The sequence below is a fragment of the Falco naumanni genome, chromosome 2 (genome assembly GCF_017639655.2).
Source record: "Falco naumanni isolate bFalNau1 chromosome 2, bFalNau1.pat, whole genome shotgun sequence".
Lineage (NCBI taxonomy): Eukaryota > Metazoa > Chordata > Aves > Falconiformes > Falconidae > Falco > Falco naumanni.
Window position 1 is genome coordinate 44589361 of NC_054055.1, and position 19387 is coordinate 44608747.

General features: G+C 34.8%; 1 protein-coding gene across 6 annotated transcripts in view; it reads right to left on the minus strand.

Annotated features, from left to right (window-relative positions):
• The window catches only part of DACH1 (dachshund family transcription factor 1), a 370345-nt gene that overhangs the window by 207909 nt on the left and 143049 nt on the right, over nucleotides 1-19387 (minus strand). For all 6 annotated transcript variants that reach the window (XM_040584157.1, XM_040584156.1, XM_040584154.1 and 3 more), the window contains exon 2: nucleotides 8192-8307. In XM_040584157.1, coding sequence (XP_040440091.1) covers nucleotides 8192-8307 — 116 coding nt within the window. The remainder of the gene's footprint in view (nucleotides 1-8191; nucleotides 8308-19387) is intronic.

The following is a 19387-nucleotide window of genomic DNA, read 5'->3' on the forward strand; positions in this document are numbered from 1 at the left end:
AGGGACCTTGATAGTATTCAAGAACTCCATGTCGTTGTGATGACACAGAACATTGTGAGCAATGTGATGAAACAGAGCTTTGTACCAGATCTTGCTACACTTACTCTAACAAGTACCATCTTACTATATTGCTATAGCAATCAACATTGTTAAGGCAGAGAATAAAATGTTTGTAAGACTGAGATGCCACAAATTCAGCAGCTCAGGTTCATAACTAGTGGCAGTGTTTAATAAAGTAATACTCCATATTTGACGTTTAAAACAGCAATGCACTGTTAGCTCTGTAAAAGGTTAGTTTCGAACTACCTAGAAATGATTGGACATTGGATTGTTTTGGCTAAATGTTCTCATTAGAAAGCAAGAGTGGTTGGGAAAATACCAGGTTTATTTAAGAAAAACTACGAACACTGGAGCATGATAAACTTGATGTTTTTCTATTGAAAGACTGCCTGAAATCTGAACTACAAGACAATCTCAGTATTTGCCACAATTGGTAAGCTTACATTTTGAATAATTTAATTTTCTGAAACAATCGGTGTGCTCTACAATATGTATCTTTTCAATAACTTTTTTTTATTTCAATTACAAATAACAGTATGTTGGAATTCAGAAGCTATAGCAATCACTAGCAAACACTTCCATTACCAGGTCTAAATTTACTCACTGATAACTTCACCACATACCTGCCTTTAGTAAGATTTTAATTGCTTTGTTTTGTATCAAGAGTTTGGTGATTTTTTTATTCTTATTTATTTTGGTTTGGTTTGCATGTCATTTGTTTTATAGGAAACTCTGATGATGAAATACCTCCTTTTGAAAAGCAGGGGTCTTGTTCCCTGAGATGTTTAACATACTTTTATGATATGACACAAGAAACTGGAATTTGGGTGAGGGTTGCTTCTAAAGTCAGAAACATTTTGTTTTTTTCTGATCATGTTAAATCTACCCTGATTTAGCACAGCTACATATATATGAAAACTATCACACCTCATTAGAGGCTTTACTAATATCTTTTAATAATTCATCTTCACAGAATGTGGTCCTTCAACTGGGATCCTACATAACAGGTACAGAAATATCATTCTTATGGGGAAATTCACAAATCAATACACTTACACCCTTAGCCTTCAGAAGGCAAAATTATTCTGTGATCCAGGACGAAACAAAACATTCTTATCTCAGATTCTTTCTCTGGAAGGTAATAAAACTGTGCATAGCACAAACTAATACTGAATGAGCAGTCATAAGGTGCAAATAGAAGAGAGGATTCTCTAGCTTATAACTACACTATAAAATAACTCCAGTCTTTCAGTTCCTACTTGAGTATCTTCAGTGTGCCACAGTAGCTGACTATCCTCACTGCTTGAAGTTGTAAACCCAGAGCCTCTTTTGAAGTGAACTAGCTTGTTCCCTTTCTATCAAAAAAGCTGGGAGTATTTCTGGAAACAGTTCAATCCAGGGACACCTCTCAACAGGCAGTGCGTAAACCTGCATGAGGTTTGATTCTCTCACACTGTCTTTCAACAGTATCCTGTAGGCTTTGAGTATGTGTAGTGTTGTATGGTATAATACTGCAAAATGTGCAAGTTCTTATTAATCAAAACTTGTTAATGAAAGAGTTTCTATTTCTGCAAGCAATTCTTGGTTTTATAAAGATTTTATGACTGAAAAAAAGTAATGGCTACATAGTTTTTTTGTAAGCAGAGACTCAAAAGCCTTCTCATGCTCAAAAATGTTTACAAAGAAAATAGTTGTCAAGAGCAAATGTGGTTAAATGGCTTTAGATTCAGAGACCCTTCATAATCTGCCTGCTTGGAGATCTTCCATACTTCCAAACCATGTAGTCCCATCCTATTTTCTTACAAATTGCTCCTGGAGTCACTGAATGTTCACAGGAATCTGATCCTTTGACTACTGGGGCCCCAAAACAAATTCTTATATGACAGAATTATCTGCTCAAGCACTATAATAACTTTCATTTTAACACAGCATTTCAAAGATGGTTGAGAGGTAAAATATCAAAAACAATGAATTTGCATATGCACGAGATTATACAGCTAAGCACTCCAGTTCCCACTGTTGTCTTGCACTCTTACCCTAATAGTTGCTGAAACAATTATTTTATTTGGGGATTCTTATAAAATTTGTGGCTACATGGAAAATCAACTTAATTATTAACTGGTGAATGTAATGGACTCATTGGAAGTTAAACTACTGAGCTTCCACAACCAGTTTTCAGTCATAAAGCCTCTTGTGATAAAGTAGAAGATAGCTAGCCATTCAACAGGATGAAAATATGACAAAATTATAACAGTGTTATCAGAAGACGACAGGTGGCCTGAATTACACCTTAATTATGATTTGTAAATCTATGAAATAATATATTTACAGAGTGGAGTCAGTACATCTTCCCACTGATACATCAACTAGTGAACATGACAGAAGCTTGCACATTAATTATAATGACTACTTCCTTAACGAAGTGCAAAAGCGTTTGTGTAATCTGATACAGTTTCTTGAATTAGGTTACAGTTGATCACTCTAAAAGCAGGATTTGGTTGCTTATTTTTACAGTAAGCTAGGTCAGCCCCAACAGATAAATGGCATATCATCCTGTAACACCAACCAAAAGCAATGCTAATGTTAAAAAATATTAAATTCTAGTAACTACAACACTATGTTAACATGGAATGCATTTTAAAATAAGGAAGCAACAGTTACTCACTGTTACTAATGCATATCTTTAGAATCAACACAGGATCACAAAATGTACACACTACATAAAATAACTGAACAATAGGTCTGCCTCTCAAAATTACTAAGCGTAACTCAAACTTTTAATTTCTAGCCCCTGGAATACTCATAGAAATCAACTCTGCTCACTTTCATAAATTAAATACATTCTTAAGACCTTACAGGACTGAGTCTACCAGGAGAAAATACTTTCAACTACAGATTTTGTTTCTTGGCAATATCCAACATGATGTGGATATAATAACAATGATAATTATATTTTGACCATTCTTTCAGTTCTGCCTAATACAACATCAATAACTGTGAGCCAGAGAAAATGAAATTATTTAATTATGTGATTAATCTTTCTTTAAACACCAAATAATTCCATCTCCTACTTCAGCAGAAATGTTGCCACACTTTATCAACAGCTGCATCTGTGAACTCCATTTGTCCTCCAAGCTGAAATAATCTATACAGAACCTTTCAACTCTTCCCTTACTCTAACCCCCTCATAAAAATGTTTCGTGGCTCAGAGAGTTTTGTACAGGATGGAAGTTGGAATACATTTTTATTGATTCAGGCATGCACCAAGAGAGAAAATAAGGATGAGATTAGAAAATGCATATCCAGATTATCACTTAAGAAAGAAAAAACAGAACAGGAGTTTAATACATTAAAGTAGTTATAATTCGTACACATGAAACCTTTCAGAGGAAGCTTAATATCTTTACACTGGAAAAGAAGAGTCTGGTATCAGATGTGGAATAGGTGGACAGAAGTACCCATCATAAAGCAAATCTGTTCAAAATAATAGTAATAGTAACAATAATTACTGAGATTAGTTTAATGTAAAATTAATGTAATAAACATGTAAGGTGCTTTGAAATTAGTTTTTTTAATTTACAAAGATGCATCTATATCTATCAGAGGACAGATATAGATATGTGAAGTAGTTGTCTTAACGTGCCTTATAATAGTGATTTCCAGAAGCACTTTATATTTACATTTTATCTCTAAGAGAAAGACAGTTCCTGAAATAAGCTTTACAGTTACTCGTTTCACCACCTCTAGATTACAGACTCAGTAGGCCAAGCTTCAGAAGAATTAAGTCAGGGGCTTTAATTTCAAAACCTAAAATACTTAAGAACAATTGCAAAACACATTAATCTGAAAAGCAAAGAGAATTGCTTTTCAAAGTTTGCATGACAAATAATGGAAATACCATTTTATACGTTACATAGCAACTACAGACATAAAAATATATAACACAATGTATACCATACACTCAAGAATTACAGCACTGCTTTTCTGACTACTTACAATTATCTACTGTTTCAACTTTATCAACTTTTGAAGCCTTCTAAGCACATTAGCCAAGAAAAGATCTGCAGTACACAGAGATATGCAGATCAAAGTTAATGATGATGAGCCATCTAGTTTTGGAAGGACTTCAAGGTGTTATCCTAATAACCCTGAAAAGTCAGTACACCTGTCTGAACCTACACCAAACTCTTCTTTCTTCTGACTACATCATTTGTAAAATAGGCAGATTTTAATTCTCTGGATAATTCAAGAAGCTCTTCATTTTCTGGTACTACACACTTCACATTTTGTCATACCTTCAAAGGTCCTACATTTATTTTAAAATGTTTTTTGTCAGCTGACCAGTCTTTTCTGAAGTTGGGAACATTCTGTAAATTGACCCTAATGAAAGACTGTGGATATATTAGCAACTGTGGGTAATACTTCTGAAACTTGTGATAAAATGGACTGAATATCACCCAAGAGGTGATCCTCGCTTCTTCGATTTATGCTCCCTAAAAAAACCAACTTGGAATACTATTCTATTTTTCCATTTTATTTCCTTCTCAATATAGTCTCTGAATCTCAACTTAAACCCTAAATACTTCTCTACAGCCAATCCAGTCTAAGTGATAATGCAACATATTCTGCATGGCTTTTCAGATTGGACCAGTAATAGAATACATTTTCAAGGGTTCCTTAAAAATATATAATCCTGAAAATACATGAGAAGTCTCAGCATACAGTTTTCTATCAATATTATTTACACACATAAACAATGCATGCAGAACCAGCCCATTTAAAAACTAGGATTTCCACCTTTAAATTTATATTTCTGTATTATGCAGCAGATTTCAAAAAAGGAAAATTTTCAAGTAAAAATCATACATCCACTCATAGCATTGTGTATTCCAGCTATACCTAATAATTGCAGATCTGTTACTTAAAGAGCATGAAATAGCACATAATTGTTTGTGTGATCACTTACGCTCTTTTGTAGGCAGGAAGGAAACTTAGTTATTATACTATGATTATTAAATCAATCAGAAAGCTTAAAAAGAAGAATTTGTTACAAAAAAAGGGGGGGGGGGGTAGCACTTAACAGTCTGTTACTTTATTTTTTTTCTACTTAGAGCTAGATCCTAACAGGAAATTCAAACTTCATAAAATTCTCAAACAAAGAGTCATTTTAGGGCCATAAAAATGATTAAGGGATTGGAGCAGCTGACATACAAAAAGAGGCTGAGAGCTGGGACTGTTCAACCTGGAAAAGGCTCAGGGTAGATCTTGTCAATGTGTATATCTGAAGGGGGTGGAGTAAAGAAGATGGAGCCAGACTCTACTCACTGTTGCCCAACAGACACAAATTGAAATACATGAAATTCCATTGCAAAATAAGAAAAAATATTTTGAGAGTAATCAAACACTGGAACAGGCTGCAGACACTGCAGAGCCTCCATTCTTCGAGATACTCAAACCCCAGCTGGATGCAATGCTGGAAAAACTGTTCCATGTGACTCTACTTTGACCAGGGGAGGTTGAACTAGGTGATCTCCAGTGCTGCCTGCCAACCTCGATTATTCTGTGGTTCTATGAATATACAGTGAAACTATGGAGGAAAATGTTCCCAAGCAACAAGAATTTTCTACTATTGATTAATGTCATAGCACATAACAATGGCACCTATGTTATTTAATGCAGTTATAGCAGTTCTTTCTTGGTAGAGCTCCTGCACTAGTTTTTGGTACTTATTCACAATGTAGATGGCAGAAATGTTCATTGATTTGAACTTGTAAGATCAGATTGTAAGCCTACTTTTTATCCTTGCCTGTCCATAAAATGCTGCAATGGCTATCAGGTAGCACTGCTGTCATGATGCTCCTTACCTTTGCTGACCCATACTCAGTGGAACACTATAGCCTACAGCTTGCTTCTAACAGCGTAGATGTTTGCATATTTTGTGCTGTTTGAGACTCAACACCACCATAACAGGAAAAAGTCATGCTCACCCCTTTTGCTGTGGTAAACCATATAATGTGAAAACAGTTCGGTCTTCACAGTTATTTCATTTAAACCCTTCCTCTTTTGCCAGAGCCTCAGAAAGCATTTCCATCCTAAAACGATTCAATGAATGATAGTCTTATGTATGCCTATTTTCTTTGATTTTGAACTGTTTTCTTCTCTTTTTTTTTAATCATAATTTTAAAAACATGGTTTTGTGGGCTGATATTCTAAGAAATTGGATCTGTGTTTTTAGTACCATATATTTTTATCATTAACTTGTTATGATCAGCTTTATAGAACTAGAGAGGAATTGGATACTTTAGGTATTAGTTGTGGTTTTAAGTTGCTTTCTTAAAATACAAAAAATGCAAAAAAAAACCCCTGAAGATATTATATCAAGAGGCAATCTGCTCTTATATATTAAGTGTAACACAAAACCCTAAATGATACTGTTGACAAAGTTTTTTTCCTGTCTCTCATTTTTTGGCCTGCTTATTTGTTCCTGACTTCTTTCATCTCCTTTCTACTTTTCACATGCATTTTTTTTCTTTGATATTTTCCTGCCTTACTTCCCCAAATAATTTCCCTTTGTTTCTGACGTTTTTGATCTCTCCCTCATAAACATGAATGCTTCTGCCCTATAAGAACTTCTGTTCTTTCCCCACATACACCCTATTACTCTCATGTTGCATTCACTCTACACAAACTCTATTCCTTTTACTAGTTTTTATCCTGCAAATCCTACTGTGTAAGTTATTTTAATTGTGTTTCTTTTTTTTTTTTGCCTGTCACACCTGCCCAGGCTACCACTGTGAGTCTTACTTGCCTGACACCCTCCCATGCTTGTCTACACTTGCGGTCTCATGCCTCCTTCCCTCTGCTTACTTTATAACTCTCTCTTACCCACATTAGCTGTCTGACTTCTCTTCATTTTGTCACTCCTCTTGATCTTTAGCCTTCTGAAAAACTGTAAATTTCTAACAAAATATTTCTGGCTATGTCTCTATCTCACTATGCAAGCAGCTCTTGAGCCCCAAGGCAAAGATGCATGGCCCCACTTTTGTCCACAGACCTAAACTCTCTTCACTTTCCTCCCTCCACCAGACAGACAAGACATTAGCATCCAAACTGCCAACAGTTTCTGGTCTGAGCTATTTCTTGAACTGTGCATTTTTTTTGAGAATGTTAGTCATCTGTGACCAAAGCCATGCCAAGGATCATGCTCATAATTAAACAGACGTGATCATGGGCACATGCTCAGACACCCACCCATCTATCCAATCCTCAAGACCTAGTAATCTTCCTCTCTGTTTGGATCTGTCTAGTTTACTATCGTTCCTTTGCCTTAAAGAAAATCAGTACTAGAGACTGAACCATGCAAACAAGTAGGAAACAACTGGGGAAGAAATGGAAGCTCAGCTGAGCTTTGTAGAAGCAAGTGGGAGAATTTAACTCATCTGTAATATGAAGAAAGAGAAGGTGGAACCACCAACAACAGCTTGACTGTTGGGTGCTTCCATCTTCAGGTGGCTCTGTTCAACTCCTTCCTGCCACAGAGCCTTTCTTAATGTAACTATGTCTAAGAGCAAGTCACTGCTAGGAGATGTTATAGTAACTTTCAAAAGAAAACAGTAGTTTGAGAAACAGATTGTTACAGGACTTTAGTATAAGGCCTCAGGAGACATATCAAAAATAGAATTTCAGGATGAAAAATTAAGACAGACGTGTGTGCAGCATGGAGTTATTTTAACTAACTCGGTTTCTTCAGGCAACTATATTCATGATGACATTATCTAATCAAGCAAAGCAGCAAAAAATCAGAAGATATTTGATCTATTAAAAATGAATAGGGAGATTATTGTCTAATGATAGCTAATACATGCTTTGAAAGGTTTTTTGTTTATAAAGAAAAATAACAGGGGGAAAAATTATACAGTATTATTATTTGCTCAGTTATTTGTATTTTAAAGTACTGAGCTGCCACAATTTCCATTACATACAATACGTTTATGTAGCAATAATGTTACATTACGGGAACTCCTTTGTGGTATGCGGGTGCTGGTTTCCTAGACTGTTAATTTATTAACAAGTGGATATAAGCCATGAATTCAAAAGACTGCCTGTGTGAAGGTGTTTCTAGTGATCCTACCTGTTGGCGGGATGATTCCAGGAGACATTAGGCCTGGGACAGAATGTGGCATGATATGAGAATTCTCTGGGGAGGTGACACTTTGAGTCCTCTTAGGAGGCCTTCCAGGTCTAGAACTGAAACAAACAAACAAAAAAATTTTTACAATTAAGCTGTTGTCTTACAAATAATTTCAAAGTTGTTTCAAGTGGTAACATGGACTGTAAATAAATTTGTTTCAAGGACGGTTGCTTTTGCAGTTAGATGTAATAGACTTCCATCACTAATTAGATTACATGCTGAATTCATTTTCCTCATTGAAGATCAGCCGCTCTTGATGCATAATTCATAGCCTGCACCTCGTTACCTGCTTCTTCATATTAATATCTATACACAGTTTGAATTGCCTCGTTTGCATATGCTAAAGTTCTGCATGCAGCCTTCAGCACGAAAATTATGCACTAACTTGTAATAATTATTACAGTCAGCCTGCTATTGATTTATGAGACTTTTAAAAACCAAATATGTGTAGTACTTGTAATGAATGATATTTTAAGGTTCTTCAGGAAATTAAAAGGCAATGGCTGCCTAAGGAAATGTTCTGCTTGTTTGATTTAATACTACAGTTAGCTGGGAGGTGGAATGAAAGAGTGATTCAGACCTATAGCACATTTTTCGATGATATGTTTTATTACTTCGCACTGCTAGCCTGATATCTAGATGATAAATGACAATACATATCTAATGTGTGAAAAGGTCTTGCAATTTCTTTATTTTTTGTCATTTAAAAGATAAGTCAAGTTATCATTTAACCCTTATTCTATTTAAAGTGAAAATCTCACTAAGACACCTTACTTTAAATATACTATTTTATGTCAGAAAGAACTCGGAATTATTTATAAGATATTGTTGAGCAACTGCCATCATAGCAGCTTACATCTGTCCAGTACAGAAAAATAAAGGGCTTCAGGTTTAAGCACTCACTGCCTGTTAAATGCTCACATACACAACTTTCCATCTCCTGGACTGTGTAAGTAGCATACAAATTAGATACGGATTACAATGAAAATACTTATTACCCACTTACATGCAAATATGTACCTGCTACATACAATGCATATCCAAAGGCTTGTATTCTTATGAACACATCGCAGCATAGTATTATTGCAATACCCTATAACTGCTTATTTAGGGGACATTGTGGAATAACTTCACAGAAATAGGTGATGTGTGTTCTAACACTGCAGTATTAACCTATGCTTTGCCAAACATTTGAGGTTCTTCATTTGTTTCAAAACAGGAAAGAAAGGTGGCTATGAAAGGGTTTGGTCCTTACATCCTTATGTTAACAAAAAATCTAATCAAGGATAATGGCATTTTTAGCTACGCTGGAACTGCAAAGGAGGTAGATAATAAAATACCTCTGGTTTCCATTCATATTCATTCCCCTTGTGTTTGGAAATACCTATTTTTGTAACTTCTACAACCTACCTTTAATACACCAAAACCAATCAAAGTACAGGGCATTTTCTTAGAGTTTAATGACTCAAGGCATTGAGTCATTAACCTTAACTGATCATTAATTTCCAACTTAATGTCCTGAGCTGAGGTCATTATTAAAATTATAAGCTTGATAATTTCTTTGATTGGTTTGGGATTTTTCATCTTCTTTAACACAAACAAAATTGTCATATTTTCACAACTACAAGAAAAACAGTAGTCAAAAAAGAATAGTCTTATTTCAGCTCGCAGAACCAAATTAAGTGCCTTCCATTTTTCTTTGAAATTTCCTTTGTGATTTACAATAAATATAAACATACCATGAATACACATAAACCTGATAAAAACATTATAGACAAAAATGATCTGTTTTAAATGGAGTGTTTCTAATATATTCACCCACAAAAAAATGCCACTTTTAACGTAAGAAAACTTTAATGTCTTAACTTAAATACTTATGATACACTGCTCTCAAATCACTGCTGTGATATGAGTATGGAAGGGTCTTACAACAGCATAGAAAGCACAAGTGGGGTGCCACGGCATAATGCACAACCTACCAATGACTTCCATGTCTTTAAAAAACAAGTTCACGCCTGCAGACTCTCTTTGATGTTCACTACCAAAGATAGCTACGGTGAAGCCTGAATGCTTTTTTCTTTGATTTTGAACAATAAAACCAACCCTCTTCAAAGTCTAAGAGAAGACACCTATGGTCCGAATCTGTATATGAAGGTGAGCAGCAAATTATAGGTGAGCGATATTGAAATATCCAAGGCAAAACTCCTCCTTTGGGCACCTCTGACAATCAAGCTGATTGCGCTAGTCTGTACAAATGGGCTGTCACACTCAAAGCTATAAATGAACCCTGTAATCCAACTCTACCCCATGATTTATCCAAAACTTTACCAAGCATTTTCCTGAAGTCCTAAACTCCCAATTTCAACCCAATAAACAAAATCTAAATGAAATTTCTGAGAAGTAAGCCTCTTTTATCCTGATACCATTTTTAAGTGACAAAGCACTAACTCCAGTTTACTATAGAAAGGCCTTTATCTATTTAAGAAATGCTTGTTCCTTATCACAAGACAGAAAAACACTTCTAAGAATTATTTCTTAAGGTCTAGAAGATCTGATTTAGAGTCATGGTAGACTACGCAATACACAATTAAAATAAGTAAAATTGATTGCCCCCGATAACAAATAAAGTAATAATAATTGTCTTACTTTGTTATTTATACTATGTACTTGTTTCATTAACCAAATTCCTAACCTGAAATACTACCATTTCATAAAATATGTTTTCAAGCTATAATTGTAAGAATTTTGTATGCATCGTTACCAAAGCTGTAGAAAAAATGGTATGTAAAAATACTTCAAAAAACTAGTGACGTTGATTCTACCTGAAAACTTGTTTGTTGTTTTATATGTATGTTGGTTTGTATATTTATAGCTATACGATAAACTCCTTTAAACAATCATTAAAAGCACAGCAAATGAGTTTATTGATCATAAACAGAATGATAAAAATAGATCAATGAATTATTTTGTTGGTATTTTTCCTAAATTTGTGCTTAGGAGACACAAGAAAAATAAGACCTACTTATTTTTACATTAGGACAAGCTCATCTTCATTCCAAGATAAAAAGCCTGCTTCAAAGTATTCACATTCCTATTTTGCACCAAAATCACTACATTTGTTTTCAGTATGAAAATAAAATATAATTTAAATAAGTATGAGTTGATTTCTTATGCAAAAGATGCATTTGAACACCAGAGCAATGTAAGTTATTCTTCTAGTTAATGTCACTGAGATACGAAAATCATCATTTAAAAACAGTTGATAATACTTTTTTTCTCAAATTTGGATTTTATATATAAGCTTTTCTGGAGATATAAAAGATATTGCAAGATTTTGTCTTATCTGATTTAAAACATTGGAAGAACAACACTGGTTCTTCTGAAGACACATTTGACTTCTTAAGGTAATGCTAATTATCTCAATCGATAAACTATTCAAAGCTGATTTATTTTGATTTTGAACATGAATACAGTTTAGATTTTTTAGAGCTAAGATGAACAGACTGAAGTGCCAAAACCCAAAAAGCTAACATAAGTCTTGTGAATACCTAGGGTCATAGTACAGGGAAGTCAAGAAGTCTTTTGGGACTCCACAAGAAGACGCTAGAAGAAACAGACCTACATCTGGAAGTCATAGCCGGTCTTCCTCTCCCCTATTTCTTTCTTTGAAGATTAAATTAGAGAGAGTAGAAATTAGACCATTTCAACAAATATTCAAGCAAGCCACAATAATTAACTGCTTAAAGACCTCAGGAGACGTCAAAGGGAAGTCACTAGTTCCTTGTTTACCTATTAAAAAGCATATGCAATAGAAATGTTGTCACTCTTTCTGCTTTTAGAAATATAAATATGTAAGCTGGATATTTTCCTCACTGAAGTTTTCATATGTGAGATATCTTAACATATGTTGAAGAAGAAAATGAAAGCTTCCTACAGGACCACATATTACTAACTTAGTATTCAGTTTTTAAAGTGAAGCACCTAAATGCATTTAGCTCTCTCAAAACTCATTTGCCTTATATAGGCTTGTGTAAACTTTCTATCAAAATCTGAAAACTTTTTTCATGGCTTAGAAGACATTACCATAGACAAATGGGCTTTATTTTTTAGATAATTATCACAACTTACTATTACAATCTATCATTATGTAACAGAGAAACTAAAGGTGCAGACTGGTGAACCTTGAAACTCTCAAAAAGGGAGGGAAATATTTTCTTCATTAGCATCAGATAATTAGATATTCAGAACACTTCCCAGAACCACTGAAAATAAATCCATCATTTGTATTTCACCCCTTCAACTTTCACAAATACTTCAAGAAACACTACGGCTCTAACATTTTCATCTTTGACGGAAAGGGTGTCTATGTGTTCTGCACTGTGACTGGCATAAAACGTACAAAACATGAGAAGCAATTGAGAGTACACTGTCCTAAAATACAGCAAGTTCTCTGAAGTAGTTCTTTTTTGGTCTTTTGATCAACATACATTAGTCTTACATCCTTCCTGTGTAACTGAATCTAGACAACAGATGGCTGAATTAAAGAATAAAAAATGGAAGAGTCAGTGGTTTTTACCAGCTAAAATGTTGTGCTTTGATTATACTTCTACAGTTTTATACACCTCCAATTGTATTATCAAAGTATGAGCTTGCTCCTATAATTTACTTTGATAGTGCAAAACAATTAAAAGTGGGCATAATCAGCAGAAGATCTGGTCCCGCATGATCATGTGGAAACAGACGAAGGGAGAACAGGTACAGGTTTATCGGCAGGCTCCAAAAGAAAGCGGACTTTCCATTCAGCTCTTTTCATTATCTGACAGAAGACAGCCATGGCCTTAAAATTTAAGGGTCTCATCCTTGAAAGCCTTAGACATGTAGACTTCCCACTGATTTCTGTTAGAGTTCTGAGCATCAAGGAAGGTACTGGTTCCAACACAGCGGAAACTCTTCATAAGTAGTTTACCTCTCAGAGTATGTTACTAGCATTTTCTAGATGACTGATTGCATAGCAAAACATGTGCGCGACAAAGTTGAGATAATGCTGTGATTTATCTTTCTCACCTCCTGACTTGGAGGAATAATTGAGCAAAATTAACTCTAGATGAACACAGTTTCACTCTTTAAAATTCTTTCTATTCCATACATGACGTATCCCTAAAGAAAACAGCAACTCAGACCAGTTGTAAGAAAGCAAACTGTCTTTCTAGCTAAAACTAACTATTTTCAGGCCCAGTTTTCTACATTTACAGTTTTGTTTTTAACCTTGTCTGTGAGCAAGTTTAGCGCATAGAAATATTGTCCCCATTTGAAATTGAGCAAATGTGATGCACTGAAGCTGCCATTGGCCAAGCAGTTTTATAATCAATAATACTAGGGGGTGGCAGGGAGAGTTACACTCTGGAAGTAATAGGCAGCAAATCTGTAACAAGCATTTGGTGTATTTATTTAACATATTTTTAATGTTTTTAGAATTGCTTAGAACAGCTTTGAATATCAATATCAATTCTAGCTACATCAGCATTTATGCATCTCATTTAGGTACATACTGAAAATCTAGGCTTTACTTCTCAGTTGTTCTACCTCTCCTCAGTGCTTCAAAGCCTGACACAGAATTTTTGACCCCAAAAAACCTGACGGAATGTAATTTAGGTGAACAGCCACTGGGAGTGGTTACTATGCGCTCGCCATACCATGGTCACTGCAAAAGGGCTGAGGATGTCACAGCCTGAAGCTACTTGCTGACTTAATGCAAAGACAGGGATGCCCTGTGGCAATCTGTAACCAAAGACACTGGACTCTTCCCACATGGTATATATGGTACTTCTGGATCTTGGCACAGCTGCCATGCTGCTCTCAGCGTCATACGTGCAGCCTCTTCACTAAGGCTTGAGCCAAGGGTGTGTCAATTCTGAAAAATAAGGTCTAGGAAGACTGACTTTTGTTAATTTAATTCCATTGGTTGGAAAATGTTTGCCAAGGTAACCTTCATAAATATTTCTAATGCACTGAACCAGCATTTTAAAGGCAAAAAAATGACAACATACATAGATCTAAACCTTACACTTTACTATTTTAAGTTTTCCCTTTATACTCCCACTCAAAAACAAAGCAAAAGAATGCAGTTCTAAGACTGGGCATATATCTATTTTGGCAGTTAGTAAAACAAACATTAGAAATCACACCATGTCCTTTTTACTTGCAGCAGTCGTATAAAACAATAAAACTCTCAGTGCAATTACCTTAAATTTATTTTTCTTCTCACAGTTAAACATAAAATGTTCTCACGCAATAATTAGTGCTGAACTCATGATATACTAGGAGTTACTGAGACAGCAAACAATGCCGATAAAAATAAATACAAAGATCTGTTTAAAAATCTTCACAAAGAAATATATGAATGATTTTCAAAAGCATTACATTGTGCTATAGCAGTGAGTAGTGCATACTGATAAAGCAATACAGCATTTCAGTAACAGAACACTTTACCCCTATTTTTGAACCAAAATGGCCAAAAATGGATATCTGGTCAGAAAAGCAGAACCAGTTTATCAGTGGTACAAATAATTAAGCCAAATGGAAGAAAATGTACTGCACTCTACATCCCATTCCAAAGTAATCTACCACAGCAATACGTGAGCATGGGTCAGTACTAGGATGCTAAGCTTTTGGTGGGGATAAAGAAGACCTTTTTGAATTACTCCTTTTCCTAACAGACCAGTCATGTAAACATCATATCATTTCCATCTTCCTTAACACTGCAGCCCAAATCACTCTGCTTTTCAGCAAGATGAGGTACATTCTTTACACAAGAGTACAAGACACAAGGTACAAGACCGCAAGAATATACAGAATATATATTACAAAATCACCTGCCAGCTCTCACTTGATGGTTGAAGTCCCACCACAAACACAACAAAAGAATCTAAGAAAAAAATTCTGCTTGACTGACCATACTACTTGAATATATGAATGACCTAAAGGGCAAGAAAGGAAATAAAGCCAGTTAGAAATCTGAGCGTTACTGGAGTAAATTACAGTACCAGATTTGACTACAGTCGTGATTGTACATAAGTTTAAAATATTACTGAAATGTGACTGTTCTCTTAATGAAATTGAGATCTGTAAGTCATCTATTGGAAAGGGAAAAACAGAATAAGAAATTAATCTAATTCTGTTGGGTGGCAGAATTATGATGTCAGAAGTAAATTAAGCCAAAAAGTTCACTGCTTCATCTAATTAGCTGACACACTAGATCTGCCTGAAAGTTCTTAAAATATTTAAGTATGTTGGCTCTCATGATTATGTAATAACTGTGAAACACAAGCCTCTGATGACAGCCATACAAGACAGAGTAGAAAATAAGTCTGAATGAACAATGAAATGTGATTATTAAACAGAACTCATGCATAAATTCAAACCATATTGATAGATTTTTGCTTCAGAAAAAGTACTCAGAATAGAATATCCAATAGAAGTACAGAAATCACAGCTCTGGAGATACTGAAGAAATTTACTTAGGAATATTAACAATAACAATAACCTTGCAAAATCATATTTATTACTTCTACTTACACTGCTGTCTTTTCAGAATAATTCTTGCAACTACAAAAAAAAAACCAAAACTCAAAGTGTACAAAAAGCAGTGATCTGCAGTGCATGCTTCCCACAAATGCTTTCTGTCAAGTTATAACAGATGCCTTCCCCATTTCACTCAACCTTACAGCATAAACCGCACCCATAATTTAAATATGCAAGCTAAATGATTCCTTCTAACAGTGTTATGCACCCACATGAAACCCCAAACTATAACAGATGCAAAGCCTATTTTTTCCTCAACTGTTTTCATCTTTTCTTAGGCTTTTAATTCTAAAAACATCCCTTCAAAACAATATCTACTATGCATATTATAAAAATGTCAAGCATGGAGCTACTAGGCCAGAAAGGCAGGTTTGATCCATAATGACGCAATCTAAAAGAATTTTAAACTTTCATTTTTAAAAAAAGTTTCTACTTCAAGCTGCTGAGATGGTTCCTAATGTGAAGCAAGTGTAACTGATGTGGTTATGTCTGTTAGAGGCTGCATATGGCCTGCAACAATGATTTAAATGTATGAACTTCAGTTGGAATGAACAGTCCTGCTTCAAGGCTTGTTTTCTAACCATCTGCATTCATCTCTGCATATAACTTGCACATGTAATTACAAATTTGTGAACATAAATCAGATAATTGCATGTACAAATAACCAATTAGACTCAAAACAGAATTAGGCCATATAATAGCACACTCCTTTTTTGAACACATATATATTCATACATACATAACGTGAGTATCTTCCTTTAAGAAATTTCTGTTTAACTCATTTTGAAAAATAATGCTTCCTGATTTGTTTCCCAGTAGAACATACTGGGCAGCAGCTGCCATTTTGAAATCCATTTTAAAAAAAAGAACAGAAACACACCAACAAAAAACACCCACATAATAAACAAGCCCACCATTGCTCAAGGGGTCACAAAGCTGGTGATCATTACTGCCTGTATTAAATTTAAGATACATAAACATTTCAATGCTGATTTAGGCTCAAATGAGAAAGGAAAAAAAACCCTGTACAATTGAAGGCAAGTATTTTGTGAAAATAATCTGGTTCTTCTGGCAGTTTGCTAATTAATATGATATTCTTATTCATAACAGTTAATAATGGAGCTCTATCATATAAGTGTATCCACTGTAATATCTGAATGCACTCATCACTGAACTGGCCACAATTCTTCGCATGAAATGCTGAAACAAGTGAACTGTCACCTTTTTAATGAACCTGCCTATATCTTAAACCCTTTGCCCTTTAAAAAACTATTTATACTCAAAATGAAAAATTTTATTCTAGCTTCTGCCAGAGCCTGTGGTTAATGTTCACTGCCCTTTATTCACCTTATTTTTAATTCTGAAAACCTCACACTCATTAACTGTATACTTCCAAAGAACTGCTGGATCCACCTAAAAAAAGCTTGGAAGTGACTTTTATTGTACATTTGAGAGTACCAGTACTGATATGAAATACTGAAAGATTCTCCGTTAGTCTGTACAGCTGTAACTGCACAACTAATAGAACGCAGATTGATTTTAACAACTGTATCCACTGAAATCAAGAATTTAAACCTTTAAATAAGGTGGTTTGTATTTGTACACATGTACAAATACAAATCCATAAATGAATCTACTAGGTGAGTACTGAGCATTAAAAATTACAGGCTGCTTTGAGCAGATGATATCTAGGGTCAGAGTGAGATATTTATGTTGGGTAGCACTGTGCAAGTAACACTGGTGAAATGACTCTATTTTCTGACTGAGTGCATTTCTATCTGGTATCAGTAAGCAATTCCTAAATTATAAGTTAAAGAGTATGCATGTCATAAGTTTAATCTCTGTTGTTCAGACTTCAAATTGTTTGGGAAAGAAACCAGATATCACTATAGCAATGGGTTTGTGCAACACCGAGCACACCACCACTTAAACCCCACGTGAACCAAGAGATACAGGAGGCATGATTACCCTTGTAGATACTGTTTAACTAGTAAACCCTTGTGTGTATTCTAGTTGTACTTTACTTCGAAAATACAGCAAAATACAAACTCATAGGGAAAAAAAAAAATATGGTATATTCCAGGGGAAAACCCTGATCTATGTACCCAGCCCCACAAAATCTGTTTGTGAAATCAAGGATCCCAGTTGTGTTAGTGTCCAACCTTGAAAGTCTAGATGTAGCCTTCTTTGGCCTTTATATTTTACTATGGAATATCATAACATAAGTTTGTTTGGGTTTTTTTTACTTGTGAAGGCAAGGAACAGAAGCAATCCCTCAAAATCAACCTCCCATTTTCTTTGCAGAGCACCATCTATAACCACATGAACAGTAGCACTGTTTGCCTCCTAAGCAGTAGTACTATAGTAATTTGGATGATACAGAATACCAGTCTGAGCCTCCCAAGTCCCAGAAAAAAAGAAGGGGGGAAAAAAAAAAAACCAAAAAGCAACAAGAACAACCAGATAGTACTACAGGTCCAAATGGAAATATTATAGTGATCCAACTAAAGACACTTTTATTTAATATCTTTTCAACAACTTAGAAGTCATTCAGTGCATTGCTATCAAATTACAGAGGATCAAATCTGGTGATACTTTAAAATACATCGCCATAACCCTTAGTCAGTGTTTGTAGGTATGTTATTTGCAGGCCTGAAACACAGCCAGTGCTCAAAGCTGCCTCATAATTATCTTATGTAAAGTTTGCCCTGTCAGAAATAACAGTCTGCTACTAATGTGTTATGCTAGAGAAACACTGAAAAGTTAATCAGTCATTTCTGTTTAGTAGTACAAGTAGTATGTTTTTAGATAACAAAGCTGACAAATGTACCTATTTCTGATAAGATTTTTAAATTATTATTAGTAGTATTATTATTATTTACTTATATTTCTTTGTAATTCTGGTAATTCCATTTGTGTGAATCTTCATACAATAGAGTTACATACAAGGATATCAAAGGATCTATTTTACAGAAAGGCATAAATCAATTACCAAGAAGTTTATTTTAATATGTACTTTAACCTGCCTAATTATGGATCTGCTCTGTGTTTACTCTGTGACTGGAAAACTTTCACATGGTCTAGTCTCCTTACCTCCCACCTCCTAAGTACATTATGAAGTAAAGATATTAGACTTTGAAATTAATTCAAATTACTGTTGCACTGTGTCTGAAAAGATCTAAGTGCATTTCTCAAAAACATCTCACATTACCCAAAATAAAGAACACCCAAAATAAAAACCTAAACTCATCCTGTTATCCTAATGCTTGCAAATGCATTCTGATGATGAATTCTGGTTGAGACACCTTTAATTTAATTCATGCTTCCTTTCAGCAGCATGGGACACATACAGCAGAATTTCATATAAGAGAATTTTATATAGGAGTACAACTTCCAAGACTGTCAAAATGGCACCATAGGCTTGCAGAACACACTCTCCTGGGGAATACTACAGCTGGCCAGTATATACATCCATATGATGTTTGACTGGCATGCTCTGTGCCTGGAACATCTCCATATATAACATTAACGTTGAACTATCTTTTGGCTCTGTCC